Source organism: Wyeomyia smithii, chromosome 3, assembly GCF_029784165.1.
Source record: "Wyeomyia smithii strain HCP4-BCI-WySm-NY-G18 chromosome 3, ASM2978416v1, whole genome shotgun sequence".
NCBI classification, from domain to species: domain Eukaryota; kingdom Metazoa; phylum Arthropoda; class Insecta; order Diptera; family Culicidae; genus Wyeomyia; species Wyeomyia smithii.
In genome coordinates, this window is record NC_073696.1 from 52,696,143 (window position 1) to 52,714,341 (window position 18,199).

General features: G+C 38.9%; 1 protein-coding gene across 1 annotated transcript in view; it reads left to right on the top strand.

The window, feature by feature from the left end:
- LOC129732206 (putative uncharacterized protein DDB_G0289263) overlaps positions 1–18,199 on the top strand; it is a 208,131-nt gene that overhangs the window by 4,940 nt on the left and 184,992 nt on the right. The window contains exon 2 of the mRNA XM_055692843.1: positions 6,058–7,195. Coding sequence (XP_055548818.1) covers positions 6,998–7,195 — 198 coding nt within the window. The 5' untranslated portion in view covers positions 6,058–6,997. The remainder of the gene's footprint in view (positions 1–6,057; positions 7,196–18,199) is intronic.

An 18,199-nucleotide genomic window follows, 5' to 3' on the forward strand; every position in this document is an offset into this window, starting at 1 on the left:
CTCTCTTTTTCTCTCTCTCTCTCTTTTTCTCTCTCTCTCTCCGCCTCTCTCTCTCTCTTTCTCTCTCTATCTCTTTCTCTCTCTCTCTCTATCTCTCTCTCGATTTAGCATTAGGAATCTTTCAAAAAAAATTTTCTGAATATAGGCAGCATTGGCCAATTTCGGAACAACCATGATGCCCCGAATGAACTCGTAGTGGGAGAATTCACATTTCTGCATCAAATCCATTTTATTCAAAAATACCAATGCCCGCACTCCCAGTTCCTTCAAGGCATACGGATCGCTCCGGGAGTAACCAATGCAGCCTATATTCAGTAATATGTCTTTTGGAAGACGCCTGATAAAAAATCATAAAGATAGAGGTGTCGCACGCTATATTTGATGTAGAAATGTAAATGTCCCCATTCCGGGTTCCTACGGGGCCTTTAGATTGTTCCGGTTGTATATTTCTGTATTCAGAAATATGTCTTTTGGATAATTCCTGATGAAAAATCCTGAAGATAGAGGTGTCGCACAGGCATGTCCAAACCAACCACACCACTTGCGTGTGTGTTTTAGGCGATGCCACGGAGGGTGTTTTCATTGCCCTTCAGTGCTTATACAAAACGGAAACCCACAGTTTCCCCAAACAGCCCTTCAGAAGCTTCGGCAAACACATGCCCGAGTGTTCCCGAATTCGTGAGCCCTCGGAAGCCCGCTTGCTAACACGTGTTTTCTCAAACGCATCATGTTTACAAAAGTACATATGGAAAAAATATTGCAGGTGGTTGTATGCGATGACTACCGTCAAGCTTTCCAATATTATACCATTGTCGATCTCATCGTGGCAACCAATGCTTGTGTGTTCCCCGAAACTGCGAGCCCTCGGTTGCCTCATGTGCCGAAGTTAAAAAACCCTCGGCTCGCGTGGCTCTCCAGTGTTTTGTCTTTAGCTAGCGACGGAGATCGATTTTTATGAAATTAATTGCAAATGAAAGATCTTGTTGTCCCATAAGACCTTATCCAATTTTATTGTAATCGGATTTATAGTTTAGAGGTTATGTATCGAAATGTAAAAATCATGAAACATCATTATCTCAAAAACTACACAACCGATTTGAACAACATTGATTTCAAATGAACGGGCTACCTGAAATACCTTTAACTTTTGAATTTTATGAAGATTGAACTTATGGTTCAAAAGTTATGAAAAGAAACATGTTCTGAAGACTGTTTAATCTCACTCATGTTTCTCAGAGATGGCTGGACCGATTTTAATAAAATCAGTGTCAAGTGGAAGATCTAGTTGCCCCATAAGACCCTATTGATTCGTTTTGCAATCGGACTATTACTTTGCCTGTTATGTTTAAAAATGTGAAATCCAGCTATGAAGAGGAACATATTCCGACGACTACTTGGACTCACTCACTTTTCTCAGAGATGGCTGACCTGATTTCAACAAAATTAGTGTCAATTAATAAGTTTAGCTGCCTCATAACACCCAATTGAATTTTACTGTAATCGAACTGTAATTTCGTCTGTAATGTATCGAAATGTGAAAATCACGAAACTTCATTATCTCAGAAACTACACAACCGTGAATATACATTTATTGGATTGAAGCGTTCATGTAAATCTATTTTTCAAATAAAAGTTTGAATGAGAAAGGCTGGGTCTGACCGCCAGGTGGATTAATTTAGGTTTTCATTTTTAGTATAGTAAACTTTTCAAATTTTCTGATAATTTGCGATTATGCGAGTCATTCATACAAACAATTGTTCCGAAGACTCTTTATAAGCTAGGATGACGGTGAAAGGCGCTACGAAATTAAGTTCCACTTTTTGCCATATTGGACCACTGTGCGCTGGCTGGATCAAAATCATGCTTATTTCATGATTTTTCTTTGATTCACAAATAAAGCCTTCTTTATTGTGGATTTATAAAGAAATTGCCTAAAATTTTTGAATATATTTTTTTATTAGGGGAACTGCTCCATTATTCATCCCATTGAGCCGATATTCACGAAGCATGCACGGATATAACACCAAGTTTTCACGGAATCATTAAACAAATATACTAAATATGCTTACGTCCTCTCATGGAATCGTTTAGCATTGTATATTTAGTAAAATTAGCTAGATTTATCCTGAGTTTTGTAAAACAAACAATTTTTTACAACGCTTCCATATCCATCTCAAAACTTGAATCACTGCTCAATTATTCATCTCACGATACTCCCATATTCGTCACACTGTTAATCTTGAATGAATCACATTATCATGAATGAACGTAGCCGCAGCCCGTCGTAGTATGTTACCTAGATTTCCGCTGTAGTTGTTTATGTGCAAAATTGGTAAGCTAGGTAACCACTACAGTGCTGTGGATTTATGTCAATTATGTCGGAAAAATTCAACATTTTCAGTATGATTTTTTCGTATTAACAGAACGCAGTGAAAACAGATGAAAATACATACAGTTGAAATTTATGAATTGTAGAAATTCATCTCATATATTTCTGCTAATTCAAGCTTGTTTTAGGGACATTTCAAAGATTAAAGTATTGTAAGTGTAGTGAGTGATTTTGTTTAGTGATTAAAATTAAAAGTGGTCCGCTAGTGATGAAAAAAACCTTGGGGGGTGCTGAACGAATCCCATTGTAGCCGTATAGAACGATGCGCGGTAGTTGAGATAGTCACGTAACTGCGATGTTTTCTCAAAATTGAAAAATTATGGATGGAGCAGGTTGTTCAGCGTTATGGTATCTTGGAAGGGGAGTCATATTAAACGTTACTGATAGTTACATGGGAGCTGTTGATAGTTGATGGGAGTGTTGAATCCTAGATTTTTAGCGGTAAGTAATTAATGCACGACGCCTTACGACGAATTCAGTCCTAACTCTATGAAAAGCTTTGGGAGTGCAACATGCAGACTCATTATAAAACGGCGTGCGACTCAGTTATGCGACATTCGCAGTAAGTTGGCTGTGGATGATCTTGATATGCTCATCGCAAACAATGCTAAAACAAAGCACTAACAGAAAAAGTGGGAGTTCTAAAGATTTTGGACTGCCTGATATGGAACAAAATGGTCAGAAACAAATAGTTGCAGCTACGAATATGTGAGATGATGCATGTATTGAAAGGTTGGATAAACGGTCTAAAAATTAATAAGTAGAAAAATCGTAATGCGGCGTAGTTGGAAACCTGAAAGAACTTATCGTCAGTTGAAAAGTGGAAAAGTCTGCAGTTAAAAACGGGTAAAAATCGAGAATTTCCGAAAAGTTGAGAAATCTAAAATTGAAAGTATGTAAAGTTGTTCAGTTGAAGTGAATAAGTTGGAAAATTGGTAAACGACGAGGTTGAATAATTGGAATTCCACGGGACACCATGAAATCAAAAAAGTAAAACTCCGTTTGTAAAAATTCAAATCGGATCGGATCCTTGGAAACTAAGCGATTTTAAAGCCTAGATGTTAGAATTCAATTACGAAACTTGATCTCCTATTATTCCACAGGCAGCCGAAGTTTTCGTTCATGTCTAGTAAGACCGAGTAGCCTAGAACGGGGAAAAGATGATCCCTCATTTCCATCTCTCCACGACCGTCTGGATGCAATAAAAAATGAGAAAAATGATTTTATCACATTAAACAACAGTTGTTTAGCCGGAGAATAGGAGAAGCAGAGTGCAATTTTCGAGCAATACCATAATAACCTTGCCCATTCTCTGCTCGTCTCAATTTCTCTGTAACGATGCCACTTTGCCATAAAAGTGGCGTGCATCGGGTCGGTCGGGCTGCGTGAATAACTGCACCCGTTAGTGGTCTACTTTCGCGCCGAGATCACGACGAGAAGGCCATCCTCATTTCATCTCGGTCTGCTTGATCTGCTGCTTCTGTATGAATATATGTAGGTACAACCAACCGAGCAAGCACAGATCTTTCCACTTTGGTTTCGTGCCGTTTGAATATTAGTTTAGATCATGAAACCTGACAGTTACAAGGCATGTTGAAACAAACAAACAGCCGAAGTTCAGTGGAAGAGTTTCGTTTGAAGCCGTTAAAGGGCCCCTTTTTTACGATGCAAAATTCCAACACTCCGAAAGAGAAGAGCTCTTGGGCGTCCGAGGGCTGTGATGCAGTAGCTAGCAGTAGTAGTACAAGTGAAGTCATACGTCATCTGCCATTAGAATGAGCAGCGCTAGGAGGTGTATTAAAATTATGACCGTCATTGCATACCACGCTGAAAGCTCAGCTCGAGAAACAATTTACAGCTCAACCGTGGTGGGAAGTGGGCAGCAGGGAAACTGGCGCTGCTGCAGTGGGATTAATTTGGATTAATTTACGCTACGTTCTTTCTCGTTCGCTGGCAGCCCGCGGTCGAGTTCTCGAATGGGAGTAGAACACGAAAGCGAGCGGAGCTGCTGGTATAGTTATAAACTGCTACCGGAGTTGGTGATGGTTGAGATTTTAAGTGCTCCGAAAGTTATGAACTGCGATCAATTACGAGAGGAGCGGGCCGTTACGAGGGGCCGTTAGTTAGTGGTAGCGCGCAGCGCAGCGAAATGGCGAGATGCAATCTAAGATGATTACGAAAGGTACTGCCGCTATCGATGTGCTACAATCTGGTGGCGTTCATTAGGGCTTCTTGTTGCATCAGGAAAAAGACATAATCGAATGGGCGTATCTTTGGCAGTTTGAGGACTTTAGTTATGGCAACAGATAACGCATATTAAATGACTCAAAGTTTTTTTAAAAAACATTTCACTTGAATGTTGGTATTGGAACAGTTTCAAAACCACGTGGATGTCATCGAGAGTTTCAAATTAAAGTATACTGACAGAGGATAGACAGATCATAGTCAAGACTTGGTATTGCAGACCATCCTATAATAAACGCTTGAAATGTATGCAAGGATATTTTAATATTTTTTTTTTCACTAAAGTAGATTTAGATCGGGTTATTATATTTGAAAAGGGTATCGAAAGTTTTGTGTGAAGTAACATGTATGCGCAAAACGAACCACAACAAAGGGCCAAAATGCGCGCCTGTAAAAACAGTAGCAGTTATTTTTTTTCGGCAAAACAGTGCTGACACACCTGATTCTTCTTCACCAGAAGAAGGCCATACCTGCTTATTTGTAAGACGAGTTTCACTAATTTTTCTTCTTGGATAGCACTAAAAATAGTAGAGAAAGTTCCCAGCGATGAAGTCTTAGGGATGGGTCTATCTTCGCTGTAGCAGTCGATGTTGAGATATCACGAAAGGGTTTACCTCGGAACCTTATAATTAATACAGCCTCCTCGATAGTCCCATCCAGAACGCTTTCACTGACGCTATGGGTGCAGCCTTCGTCGAAAACTGACGGTCGGTTTTTCTAGCGTAATTATGTGCATCTTGACCGGTTCATCTGGAGCAAAACCAGGGGGCTCTTGTGGCTGTCAAACTCCATACATTTTCCATCTACCACTCATTGATTCTGGTACCAGCGTTTCTGGTACCCACTTTTTGGTTGGCTTGCCCTTTGTCGGTAGACTTATTCTCGAGTAAATGTCGTTTTAGATGCGTAAAAACAAGAGCTCAACATTTATTTTCAGTACAATGTGCTCTTTCAATGAATAAGATAAGTTTTGTAAGCATTTGTAATGAAATATTACCGCCGTGATGAATTTATGATTGGTAGGCAAAATGTTGACGTTTATAGGCCCCTGAGCAAAACAACACTGTGTTCACAACGTTTTGACGTTTGTGTATGGCTACGCGCAGTGCTGCTAGATTGACAATTGTAATTATCAGTAACACATTTTAATTAATACTATGATGGGGGTGGCGAAAAGTTCGCCAAGATAAAACTCACAATTTTTTTTGTGCTGTCTACTTTAACTATATCTTTTGTATTATCATCGCCCTGATAAACTTTACCCATTTTATCAACACTTAGTAAGACGTATAAAATTTTATTATGTGGAGTTCTTCGAAAAAGCACTTCAACGAATCGTTCGATTTTCATCACAGCTATTTCAGTGTCAAACAACAATCAAAAGTGAGTAACCTAACAACGTTTTTTTCCTTTCTCAATTACAGATAGTCGCAGTCAATCATCGCGGCGTCAGGAGCGCACCAGAGGGCGCGGCGGGTGAAGTGAAAACGGACAACTCGAAAGTGCCTACTTGGTGAAAAGTCAAAAAAATAAGCACGCGTTAAAAATCATCAGCCCAATGGAAAGCGAGAAACGTTATTGTCGATCTCAGCTGATTATTATTTAATCACTTCACGTGTACGTGTGTGTTTGTGTGCGTACGTCTGTGCAAAGCCGCAGCCTGCAAAAAGTGCAACCATAGGAGCATTGGCTAGCAGCAATTACGAGATTCGAGATAGCAAAGCATCGACTTATTGGCACCGGTCGTTACACGTACACCGGGACGTCCCGCAGCCTTCGCCGGCAGCTTTTGGTTGGAGGGAAATATGTAACAGTGCCGAAGGAAAAGCGAGAAAAATAAATCGAACCCGGTTAGTGATTGCGGTTGGCTATAAAAAGAGAAAAATTATAATAACAGAAAATAAATAATAAAATAAGAAAGGAAAAGTGACGTAGGTAGTGGCGCGACTGCATCTCTTCGGGTTAGCTGCAACTGGTTTCGGTTTAATGGAGCGGCAACAGTTCTCGGCTCCGAATGGGTACGCAGTTTGGTACCCGCAGCTTATGGGAAAGTGATGATTTATAATAATTTTTCATTTTTATAGAGATTGGAAAATATAGCAGTAAAAAGTTGAACGGAACGTACTATCACGGAACTTTTCTCGGTGCGTACTCGTGAGGTTTTGACAGCTTAGCCTTTAATGTGCTACTGGGCAGTAAAATTATAATTGAAACCTTAAAAACCAGGGTAGATAGAGCACACAGTGAAGCTTCAATTTAGATTTATTGGCTTTACTAGCCCGTGAGCCTAGATAGAAGCGGTTTTTTTACTCAAGAAGAGCACAGGAAAGTCATAACAGCCGCAAAGTGTCGTACAAGGGGAGAATGCCTCCGGGTAATCAACCGGAGACGAACGGGTCCACCGGTCCGCCAAGTCGAACGCCATCCCTCATGGATAGTCCGACACTGGCTCGGGTCGAACGGGCCCGACTCAGACAGGAGGCGGCAGCCGGAGCGAACGGAAGTTTTAGTAATCAACAGCAACGGGAAGATAGCCTGGAGCGAGCGCTGCTGGATCCAAAGGTGAGCGAGGAAGTAAAGCTGAGTAGAGATAAGCACGATTTTTGGTTATAACTTTTTTTTGCTTCTGTAATATCTACATTATCACGTATTTTGTTTGTATCTTATGACGTACATGTAGAATTTCCAAACTTCACGAGAAACTGCTTGTTTCAATTAACATGATTACGAGTGAGGCTCTAAAGCCCACCTAAAAACATGCGGCCCTTTCATCATTTTACCTCCAATTCACACCTAAGATAAATCACGGGACGTGACTAATGAGAAATCTTGCGGGGTTTGAGGGCGAAGACATTTATCATCGTTCGATAGTTTTGAACCCGGTTTCACGGTTGATGTGCGGGGCTACTGACTGCCACCAGGTCACTGCAGCCGTAACTGTGGTCAGGCTTGGCTTAGCTTGTGCTCATTCGAGAGGCATTGATCGGGTACCCGGTGTTTGTTGGCCCAGCACTAGCTACCAACTTCAGCAGCGAAAAGCTGGTCGAAAAAAATAATCCTCGAACGAATAAGCGCTTGGAGTTCAGCCCACCACCGGCTCCGTTGTTGTTCCGACAGACAACCTATTCGAGCTGGCAGTAATTTATGTAGTTGGCTAATTTAATTAGTGTTGCACTCGAATGCCCCGAACATATATGCGGTTTGCCGGCCACCATTTTCGACCGGCTATGGGTTGCACGCGGTAATTGATTTTGGACAAATAGCTCAAGCATGTGATGTGATATCGCTAGAAGTATCGATGTGATTCCAGGTTAGGAGAAAATTTGGGATGTTTTCAGTGAATTATCAAGCAATGAAAGTATTTGGTATGGAAAATTAATTTAAAATTTCGATAGAGTTGCGATGAGCATTTTTAAAACAATACGCGCAAGTGAACCGATTTTACGAAAATTTCAAATGCTACATTTCAATGCAAACAGAGCTGTTTTGCGGAATTAATTATTGTCTTATTCTGTCTTTCGGGCTGCCTCGGATATATCGAAAAATTTGTTTTATGATAAAAATAACATTATTGCATTCTAAAAAATTCACATGTATTTGGATAAAAAATACTAAAAAAACAAATTAATCTTTGGGAAAACTTGGAGCAATCAGGAGCAAACAGAACGCAAAGTTATTGGAAAGGTTAAAAAAAACCTAAATTAATCCACCTAGCGGTCAGACCCAGCCTTTCTCATTCGAACTTTTATTTGTAAAAATAGATTTACATGAACGCTTCAATCCAATAAATGTATATTCACTCTTTAGGTTCTAAAATATTGATGTTGTAATCTATACATATAAACCTAAATTAATCCACCTAGCGGTCAGACTCAGCCTTTCTCATTTAAACTTATTATTTGTAAAAATAGGTTTACATGATTGCTTGAATCCAATAAAGGTATATTCACTCTTTGGGTTCTAAAATATTGATGTTGTAATTGAAGTACAAAATATGAAATTTGACGTAATGTTAGTGCTCAAGACATAGCGAAATAAAATAAATGACTCATAATTTCGAACAATTTAATAACGAGCGATAGCGGTTACGTTCAAATAGTACATTCAAATTATGTTGAGACCACATATATTGATCAAAGCAGGTATAGTTTTAAATAGTCTTTGAATTTCTTTTCTTTCTAAAACTTTTGAAATACATATTAAATTGTTATGAAGTTTGTTATTTGTAAATTTGAGAGATGACTCGTTTGTATGACACTGGTTATGTTCAAATTAGTCGTGTAATACTTGAGATAATAGACTTTCGTTGTTTCAACAATTTACTACATAACGGTTGCTTAAGTTTGAATCAAATGAAAAGGGAACGTATAGGGCAGCCAAACTTTGAAACCACGTGTTCAATCATAATTCATCAGTTAACCCTTAACTAGCCCGTTTATCTAATATCAATATTGTTCAAATCGGTTGTGTAGTTTCTAAGATAATGAAGTTTCGTAATTTTCACATTTCGATACATTACAGACGAAGTTACATTCCGATTACGAAGCAGCTAGACCTTTTAGTTTACAATAATTTTGCGGAAATCGGTTCGACCATTTCTGAGAAAAGTGAGTGAGTCCAAGTAGTCTTCGGAATATGTTTCTTTTCATAGCTGGATTCACATTTTTAAAAATAACAGACAAAGTAATAATCCGTTTGCAAAACAAATCAATACGATCTTATGGGCAACAAGACTTTCCATATGACACTGATTTTATGAAAATCGGTCCAGCCATCTCTGAGAAACATGACGTTTGACACCAAGATAGAAAGAATCGGTCAGACCATCTCTGAGAGAAGTGAGTGCGAAAAAAAAGGTGCACATAAACACGTACACATCCATACTCACACACACATATACACCTATACATGCATACATGCTCGATTCGTCGAACTGAGTCGAGTAGGTTATGACATTCGGCCATTTGGATCACTTTTCTACCTTTTAATTAGCCAGTGATCGTTAAGAGAAGGTCAATATGTTCACTTTCATTATGTGATTTCACATTTTTATGAACAACGGACAAAGTTACAATCCGATTACAATGAAATTCAATAGCAACCTATGGGGCAACTAGACCTTTCATTTGACACTAATTTTGTGAAAATCGGTTCAGCCACCTCTGAGAAAAATGAGTGAGTTTAAACAACCTCAGGATAACTTTTCTTTACATAACTTTTGAACCATATGTTCAATCATAACGAAATTTGAAAGTTAAGGGTTTTGGAGACAGCCCGATCATTTGCATCCAGTTTTATTGAAATCGGTTGTGTGGTTTCTGAGATATTGATGTTTCGTGATTTTTACATTTTGATACATAACCTCTAAACTAAAAATCCGATTACAATGAAATTCAATAGCAACCTATGGCGCAACTAGACCTTTCATTTGCAAATAATTTTATGAAAATCGGTCCAGACAACTCTGAGAAGAAAAAAAAGTTGCACATACACACACACACACACACACACACACACACATACACATATACATACATACATACAGAAAATGCTCAGTTCGTTGAAAGGGGTCGAGTGGTATATGACATTCGGCCATTGGGACCACTTTTATACCTTTGGTTTTTCCAGTGATTGCTATACCTTTCTAGGAGAAAGGCAAAAACCTTTAAGATAATTTGGATTAAAAACAATAATTAAAAGCACAATAATGGAAACAGGATTAAATATTTTTCTATGAAAATAACTTTTTGTACTGATGATTCTGTCCAAAAATTTCATCAACAATCTCAAATAATGAAGTTCCTCATTAAATAGTATAACTACGATTAAAAAGGTGTTTTGAACTCAAGCGGGTTCTTAAAACTCGAATGAATAATGAAAATAATGACGAAAAATAAATTGAAATAAAATATAATTAATGAATTTTCTATACATATAAAAATGCAGCTCTGTCTGTCTGTCTGTCTGTTCCATATAGGCTTGAAAACTACTGAACCGATCGGCGTGAAATTTTGTATATAGGGGTTTTAGGGGCCGAGAAAGGTGACTAAGATAGTTTAGACCTCTTCTGGAAGGGATGGGTCCCATACAAATGAAACACAAATTCATGCACATCTCGAAAACTAACCAAGCAAATGAAATCAAATTTGGCATGTGGATGTTTTTAGAATTAACAATTGTGTCCATGTTGGTTCGACACCCTTCCCTCTTCTGGAAGGAAGGGGTCTCATACCAATGAAACACAAATTCATGCACATCTCTAAAACTAACCAAGCAAATGGAACCAAATTTGGCATGTGGATGTTTTTAGGAGTAACAAATATGTCCATGTTGATTCGACACCCTTCCCTCTTTTGGAAGGGAGGGGTCCCATACAAATGAAACACAAATTTCTGCACATCTCGAGAACTAACCAAGTAAATAGAACCAAATTTGTTAGGTGGATGTTTTTAGGGGTAGCAAATATATCCATAATGGTTTGACACACCTCCCTCTTCTACAAGGGAGGGGTCCCATACAAATGAAACACGAATTTCGCACAGCTCGAGAACCAATCAACCAAATACAACCAAATTTGGTATGTGAATGGTTTTCGAGATAACAAATATGTCCATAGTGGTTCGACTCCCCTCCCTCTTCTGTTGGGGAGGGGTTCATAACAAATGAAACACAAATTTCTGCTTATCTCGAGAACTAACCAACTAAATGGAACCAAATTTGGCAGGTGATTGTTTTTAGAGGTAACAAATATATCCATAACAAATGAAACTCAAATTACGCACAGCTCGAGAAACAATCAAGCGAATATAACCAAACTTGGCAGGTGAATGTTTTTAGGTGTAACAAACATGTCCATAATGTTCCGACACCCTTCCTTCTTCTGGCATGTCTCCAAATACCATTTCGAAATCCAAGATGGCGACTTCCCGTTTCTGAAAAATAGCGGCAAATATATTTCCGGAATTGTTATGATGCACTGAAGCCACAAATCGACCTCAGACATTTCGAATTGTAAGATGGCGACTTCCGGTGTCTAGAAAACAGCCGAAAATGACCAAATACCACACAATATGAGTGTTTCTTCAACCAGATTGACGCTCAGACGCCAAAAATTGTCTCCTAATGCCATTTTGAAATCCAAGATGGCGACTTCCGGTTTCTGAAAAATAGCGGCAAATGACCAAATACCACCCAATATGGGTATTTCCGAGATTGTTATGATGCACTGAAGCCACAAATCGACCTCAGACAACATTTTGAATTGTAAGATGGCGACTTCCGGTGTCTGAAAAACAGCCGAAAATGACCAAATACCACCCAATATGAGTGTTTCTTCAACCAGAATGACGCTCAGAGGCCAAAAATTGTCTCCTAATGCCAATGTGGAATCCAAGATGGCGATTTTCGGTTTCTGAAAATCAGCGGCAAATGACCAAATACCACCCAATATGGGTATTTCCGTGATTGTTATGATGCACTGAAGCCACACATCGACCTCAGACAACATTTCTGATATCAAGTGACATGTGTGATACGAACTGGTTCCAAAAATGACATCCGGGGTCGATTTTGGTTATTGCGTGGAATTTGGCCATGTTTGGCTGTTTTACAAAAACTGGAAGTTACCACCTTAGATTCCAAAACAGGGTCCGGGGTAAATGAAATTTAAGTCGAAAGCAAGCTTTTATATAGTCCCTCGAGTGCTCGCCAAAATTGATGTGAACGGAAAGTCTGGTGCTAAGATGTGGCCGTCAGTCACACCATCCGCTAGGAAAATAATTTGTTTGAGCTGAAAGCAGACTTCTATATAGGCTCTCAACTACCCACCGACATTTACAGGAGTGGGAAGACTGCTATTGCTGCTAACATGTGACCGTCCATCGCACCGTTCGCTAGTGAAATAATGTGTTTGAACCGAGGGCAGACTTTTGTATAGTAACAGGAATTGGAAGTCATCTGCTGCTGTTGCTAAGATGTGACACTTCGTCGCACCGTCTGCTAGTAAAATGATTTGTTTAAGCCTAAGCATTAAGCAGGCTCTTATATAGCCTAAGGTATGCTATTATTAATAGTACAATAGTTTATTAATAGTACAATAGTTTGCATTTTTGCATTTGGACGGATACGTAACTAATTTCCTAATCGATTGTTTCTAGAACGAAGGAAATCCGTTGGAAAATAACCGAGTTATCAGCATTTGAAATTGAACATGATTTCGTCCTCTGTTGCTATTTTAGATTTTCATTTTACATCCCTATAGACCTTTATCATAGACGAAGTTTTACATTAAAAAAAATCACAAGGGTTGTGTGCAAAGCCACGACCGCAGGGTTGACGTAGATCTACATAAGGTTGTTTGTTACTTGTATTAAATATGTTCAAAATTTTGTGCAAAAGAGCAATTGTAGTGCAACCAAATTTCAATTTGCGCATATATATACTATATCACTGAACAGAAATGAAGCAAACACTATGCAGCGCAAAAAAGTTTCAACTGTCAGAGTGCATGCAGGTTTGAATGAAATTATACTTTTAATTCTAGCGCAAAACTAGAAAATATTGATTCTTTATTAATTTTAATAATAATTCACTATCGGTTGTAATGCTTGTCGCATCCCTGTGCTATTCCCGACAGTCGGAATAAAGTATTTTTGTGAAACACAGTGAAAAGCTGTTTTCACACTGGAAATTTGACGGCTTACATATTTTGATTGCCAGCATCCCAGAGCGTTTGTATGTTGTCAAGTAAGGACTGTACAAGTCGCTGTCCAGAACTAACATGACTAGTTTAGGCAGAAGCAAGCTCTTATATAGGCCTAATATAATTCCCGATTTATAAATCTGTCAAAAGTATTAGGAAAAGCAACCATCAAACGACCAATCAGATCAATCTTAATCTGTGTTTCAACAAAGATTGCTTGCATAATTAGGTACAATTTGTTGTTTAATTTAATATCGGCTTTAACGCTGATCGCATCTTTGTGCTATTCCTGACAGTAGGAATAAGGTATCCTCTGATAACAGTTGGAAAGCTCTGAACTTCATGTTTACGCTGAAAATTGGACGGCCCACACTAAAGTCGCTTTTTACGCGGGGGATACGTGCCGCGTAAGAAGAAACCACGTAAAAAAACCGCGTAAATTCCGGAATCCACGTAAAATAACGCCTAAATTTCGGAATCCGCGTAAAAAAACCGCGTAAATTCCGGAATCCGTGTAAAAAAAACCGTGTAAATTCCGGAATCCGCGTAAAAAAAACCATCGTTAATTTTGCATTCCGAGCGAAGGGGAACCAAAATCCGGGCAAAAAAATACCGCGTAAATTCCGGAATCCGCGTAAAAAAAACCGCGTAAATTCCGGAATGCGCGTAAAAAAAGCCGTGTAAAAAAACACCCGCGTAAAAAAACCGCGTAAAAAGCGACCTTAGTGTATTTCAAATTCCATCATTGCAAAACGTTTGTGTGGCAACTTTTAATTGGAGGAAGTGTCGACGGATGTATTTATTTTGTTCATGCCTTCCCGCTATCGCACAAAGGCAGCTTTTTACTAGAAGAAGTGCAATTGTACAAACTGGCCCTGTCACTGTCACTGCTGATATCCGCGAGAAAATGCTTCCCTAAAGCTCAAATTAGTTGCCCTCGAAAGATTATAGCTTTTTAACCATTCCTGTGAAATTTGGTGCCCCTAGCCACAGGAATTGCTCAAAACCTGTATTCCTTCCTTTTTTTAGTTTGAGCTTCAGGGCCACACCTGTTATTTACTGACTGCAATGGATAATGAAAACCAAGTTGAAGACTTCTAATACAAGGGATCAATATTTTGGCTTTCAGTTTAGTATATTGCGCTGATTTCTATCTGATCATCACCGACGTTTCGGTCCCTTTATGGGACCATCATCAAAGCCTACAATCAGAGCTCCAATCACTCTCGTTCAGTTCTCGGAATACGCCTGAACTGAGAATAAATGTGCACTCTCTCTCATTGTTGAAGTCAAGTTGAATTCAGGTGCTTTCACCTGCATTTAATGTTTTACTGAATCGGTTTGTGTCATTTTGTGCCGCGCTTTGCCACTCATTCGTTCATGTAAGTAATGAATTTTTATAAACGCATAGCACAGCATTCTGTTTAGTCGGGCTGCAGCAAACATGGCAAGCTGTACATGATGAACCATTTTACAGGAAAACAATGATCAATAGATATTTTACCGAAAATTACTATCATGTTAACAAATTGATAGAATTTCGAGTAGAGACATCAGTCAAACCATCGCAAAGTAAATGATATTTGAACAAACGAGGAAATTACTCCACTATCGGCACGGTAAACCGTTTTGTTCAGAACGTGCTGTGAAACGGATAGAACGGAATGGAAGAGGTGAAAATATTGTACACCAATATTTTTAGTATTTGCTCTTACGCAGGTCTGTCACTTTTTCCGAGCTTCGCCATTAATAAATTTGACACTTTACGCACGGACGGACTTGCGGACCTACTTAAGGACATCTAACCCTTCATGACCCGACTGTTTTACGTTTGCAATAATTTTAGAACAAGTTGATAACTGTTTTGGGTGAATAGTCGTTTGGTATAATTTTGTCCTAAGGTAAGCCCAATTGTTCGTAAAATCTCAAAAATATTGTAGGCCCTGATGATTGTCCCATGAAAGGATCGAAACGTCGGTGATGAGCTATCAAAAATAAACGCAATTCATAAGATTGCAAGCCAAAGTATCAACCACTTGTATTTAATGTCAATTCCAGTCGAAAACTTCCGTTACACGCTGAAGACTTTAGCAAGTAGTACGGCCACATGTTACTATTCAAGGCTCCAATTTAGGACCTTTTTTATTTTGTACGTAAACGACATTTCGAAAGCGAAAATAAGTAAGGCATTAATTTATTTTGGGGTTAAAATAACAGATTTCAAACCTGTAATTGCATTTACAAATTAGAATGTGAAGAGGGATTTCGGAATTATCTTAGACTCTAAACCAAATTATCAACAACGTTATCGGTGTAAATTTCAAAAACGTATTTTTATTGTCCCTAAGTCCTTAATTTTTATATATATGTTTTTCCCAGCGTGTTTATCACTGTTTAATTAGTTATTATCAAAATTTTTGGAGAGAGAATGATGCAAGACGTATCTTTACTAACCAATTTATTTTACTTGTTTGCATAAAAATTGAATTGTAATCTTGCAGGACTCCAAACTACTGGCGTTTGAATAGGAGTTCATTTTTTGCGCCAGCTTTTTTTCGTGAATTCATTCAAATGCTTCAGTAGGTTCTCATAATACACTTTGCTTATTGCCTGTCCCCTACTGAAGATAATCATAATTATAATCAATGAACATTATCCCACGCGCATCCCACAAAAACGATGCCATGGCCTTGTCAGAGGATGCAACTGTCTGCGCTACTGATGTGATTATGACGCTACTTTTTATCCCAAGTTTACAAACCTGAAACGCAAAGTATGACCCGTTCCTTTCATTCAGCATCGCATCACGTCATTTGATGATAGTTTTCTAACGCGTATACAGTATTACAGTACCAACTACCACCTGAAACTGGAATTAGTCTTGTGTCAAATGAAAAGGTTGCGAGCAAAAAATCAACTGTACAATTTTCCAAATCAATTTTTATTTCTAAACATATTTCATGTGAAGTCACACAATTTAAAAACGCTTTCTCAATTTTTCTTTCCCCTTATATGCGTGAAGTACTGTATGAAAGCCATCTTTCGCCGTTAGCGTTCAATGTCATTTTCAATTGATTGAATCGTCAGGTGAGAAAGATGCTGTTAACCTTCGCAACCACTCGCGATGAAAATTATTACTTTCTCGTTCGAGCCCTTCAGCTGTCAAAATTAATACAAGCAGTTTTCATATGACTTTGTGAGTCTCAAAATCAAATCAAGTTTTTCAATTGAAAGCGACGGTAATAAACGTTTTCATCGAGAATTAACATTCGAAATTGACTTTAACGGACTCTGGTCTCCACATTTAATCGTCCACTGTAAAATTCCTCTTCACAGCTCTCAAGGACTCGTTCAAGGAAAAGGCTTTATATACTTCTCTCGTGTCCTGCAGTATTTTGTATCCGCTATGAATCAGCTGTTGAGAATTTATATAAACTTTAATGTTCTTCATATGATATCTTTTATGTAGATGCATCATTGGAAAGTTTTTTTCATTTTAAAAGAAACGTTGGTCATTTATATAATCAAATTGCTGCTATACCTGCACAAATTTTAAAAGAATAGGCAATAAATAGCGGCGGTTCTTAGTGCTGCGATCCTGAAAACGATGCTCAGCACAGCACCATAATTGCGAGGCATTTGATACTCTCTACGACTCGAATTTATGACTCTTTGTTATTATCATTGTCATCATTGTCAGTATGCCCACAGTTTTGTGTTCCAGAGACCAAAAATCACTAAAGCTCCAGCCAAGCATGGAATGAAGACGATTGTGAAATCCTGAGGAAGTTGCAAGATTGTTTCTGCTGGCACTTTTCATTGGTCATAAATTTCGGCAACATGAATAAATCTCAATTGTTGTTCTACATTTTTCAATTGGCGCCGGCTGCAAACGAAACGATCTTAGGGTAACCGTTTAGAAACATAAATTTGTTCTGCCTAAACTACTCACAGTTTAGAAAGGTTTCCATTCCACTGGAGCGTATTCGATTTCTAATATTCCTTTCACTCTACGAAGGTTACCGCAATTCGCGGCCAACCTATTGAAACGAAAAACCCTAATGAAATTTCCTCCCCAACGATTCATGCCCGTCATCGTCGTTAGGTTTATTGACCGTGAAGTGGATTATAAATAAATTAATTTCAATGAGCAACTCGCAGAACGGGCGACATTCTAATAAATCAACTTTATCGCCCATATTGGGCTCCTATTCGGCGGGTCGTCTGTCATCGGAGTCATCTTCCGATTTTGCTGCCTTCGTTCCCAAGACGGGAAACAGACCGTCACAGACAGAAAGGTGGGTGTCATTATGTCTCGGTCATCATGTTCTGCCGTTTAGAGGTGTAGAGCGCTGGAGCACTTCATAACTCGAAACCGTAAGGACCTTTGGAAAGTGATAAAAACTGGTAAGCAAGAGAAAGGAAGATTGTGAGTGACAGAGAGCCATTATTCGGTTCATACGTGAAAACAGGTAAACGAAACATTTGTCATGCGGCCACGAAGCAAGAGTCGTAGGTTGATGACGGGGTGGGTGAGATACCATACCGTGTGAATCCTGGCAAGCCAGGTGTAATGGTAAACGTACTTGGTTGTGTGGTCTCAGTGCAGGGATAATAGGGGATGTGTTCCTTATGGCGACCGATCACGGTGAACGCAGGAGGAAGATTTTTAATTTTTGGTTTTCTAACATTTGGGTACTCCTTTAACATGCAAACTACAGAATCCTACATGCATTTTCAGGTTGGTTTTCAACCAGGATTTCGCTCCGGATCCGGCATTATACAACTACCATCCGAAGCCACTGCACAATTTATCTTCAAACCAATGCAGCCGACATCTACGTGGATCCATGGCATGGGAAATT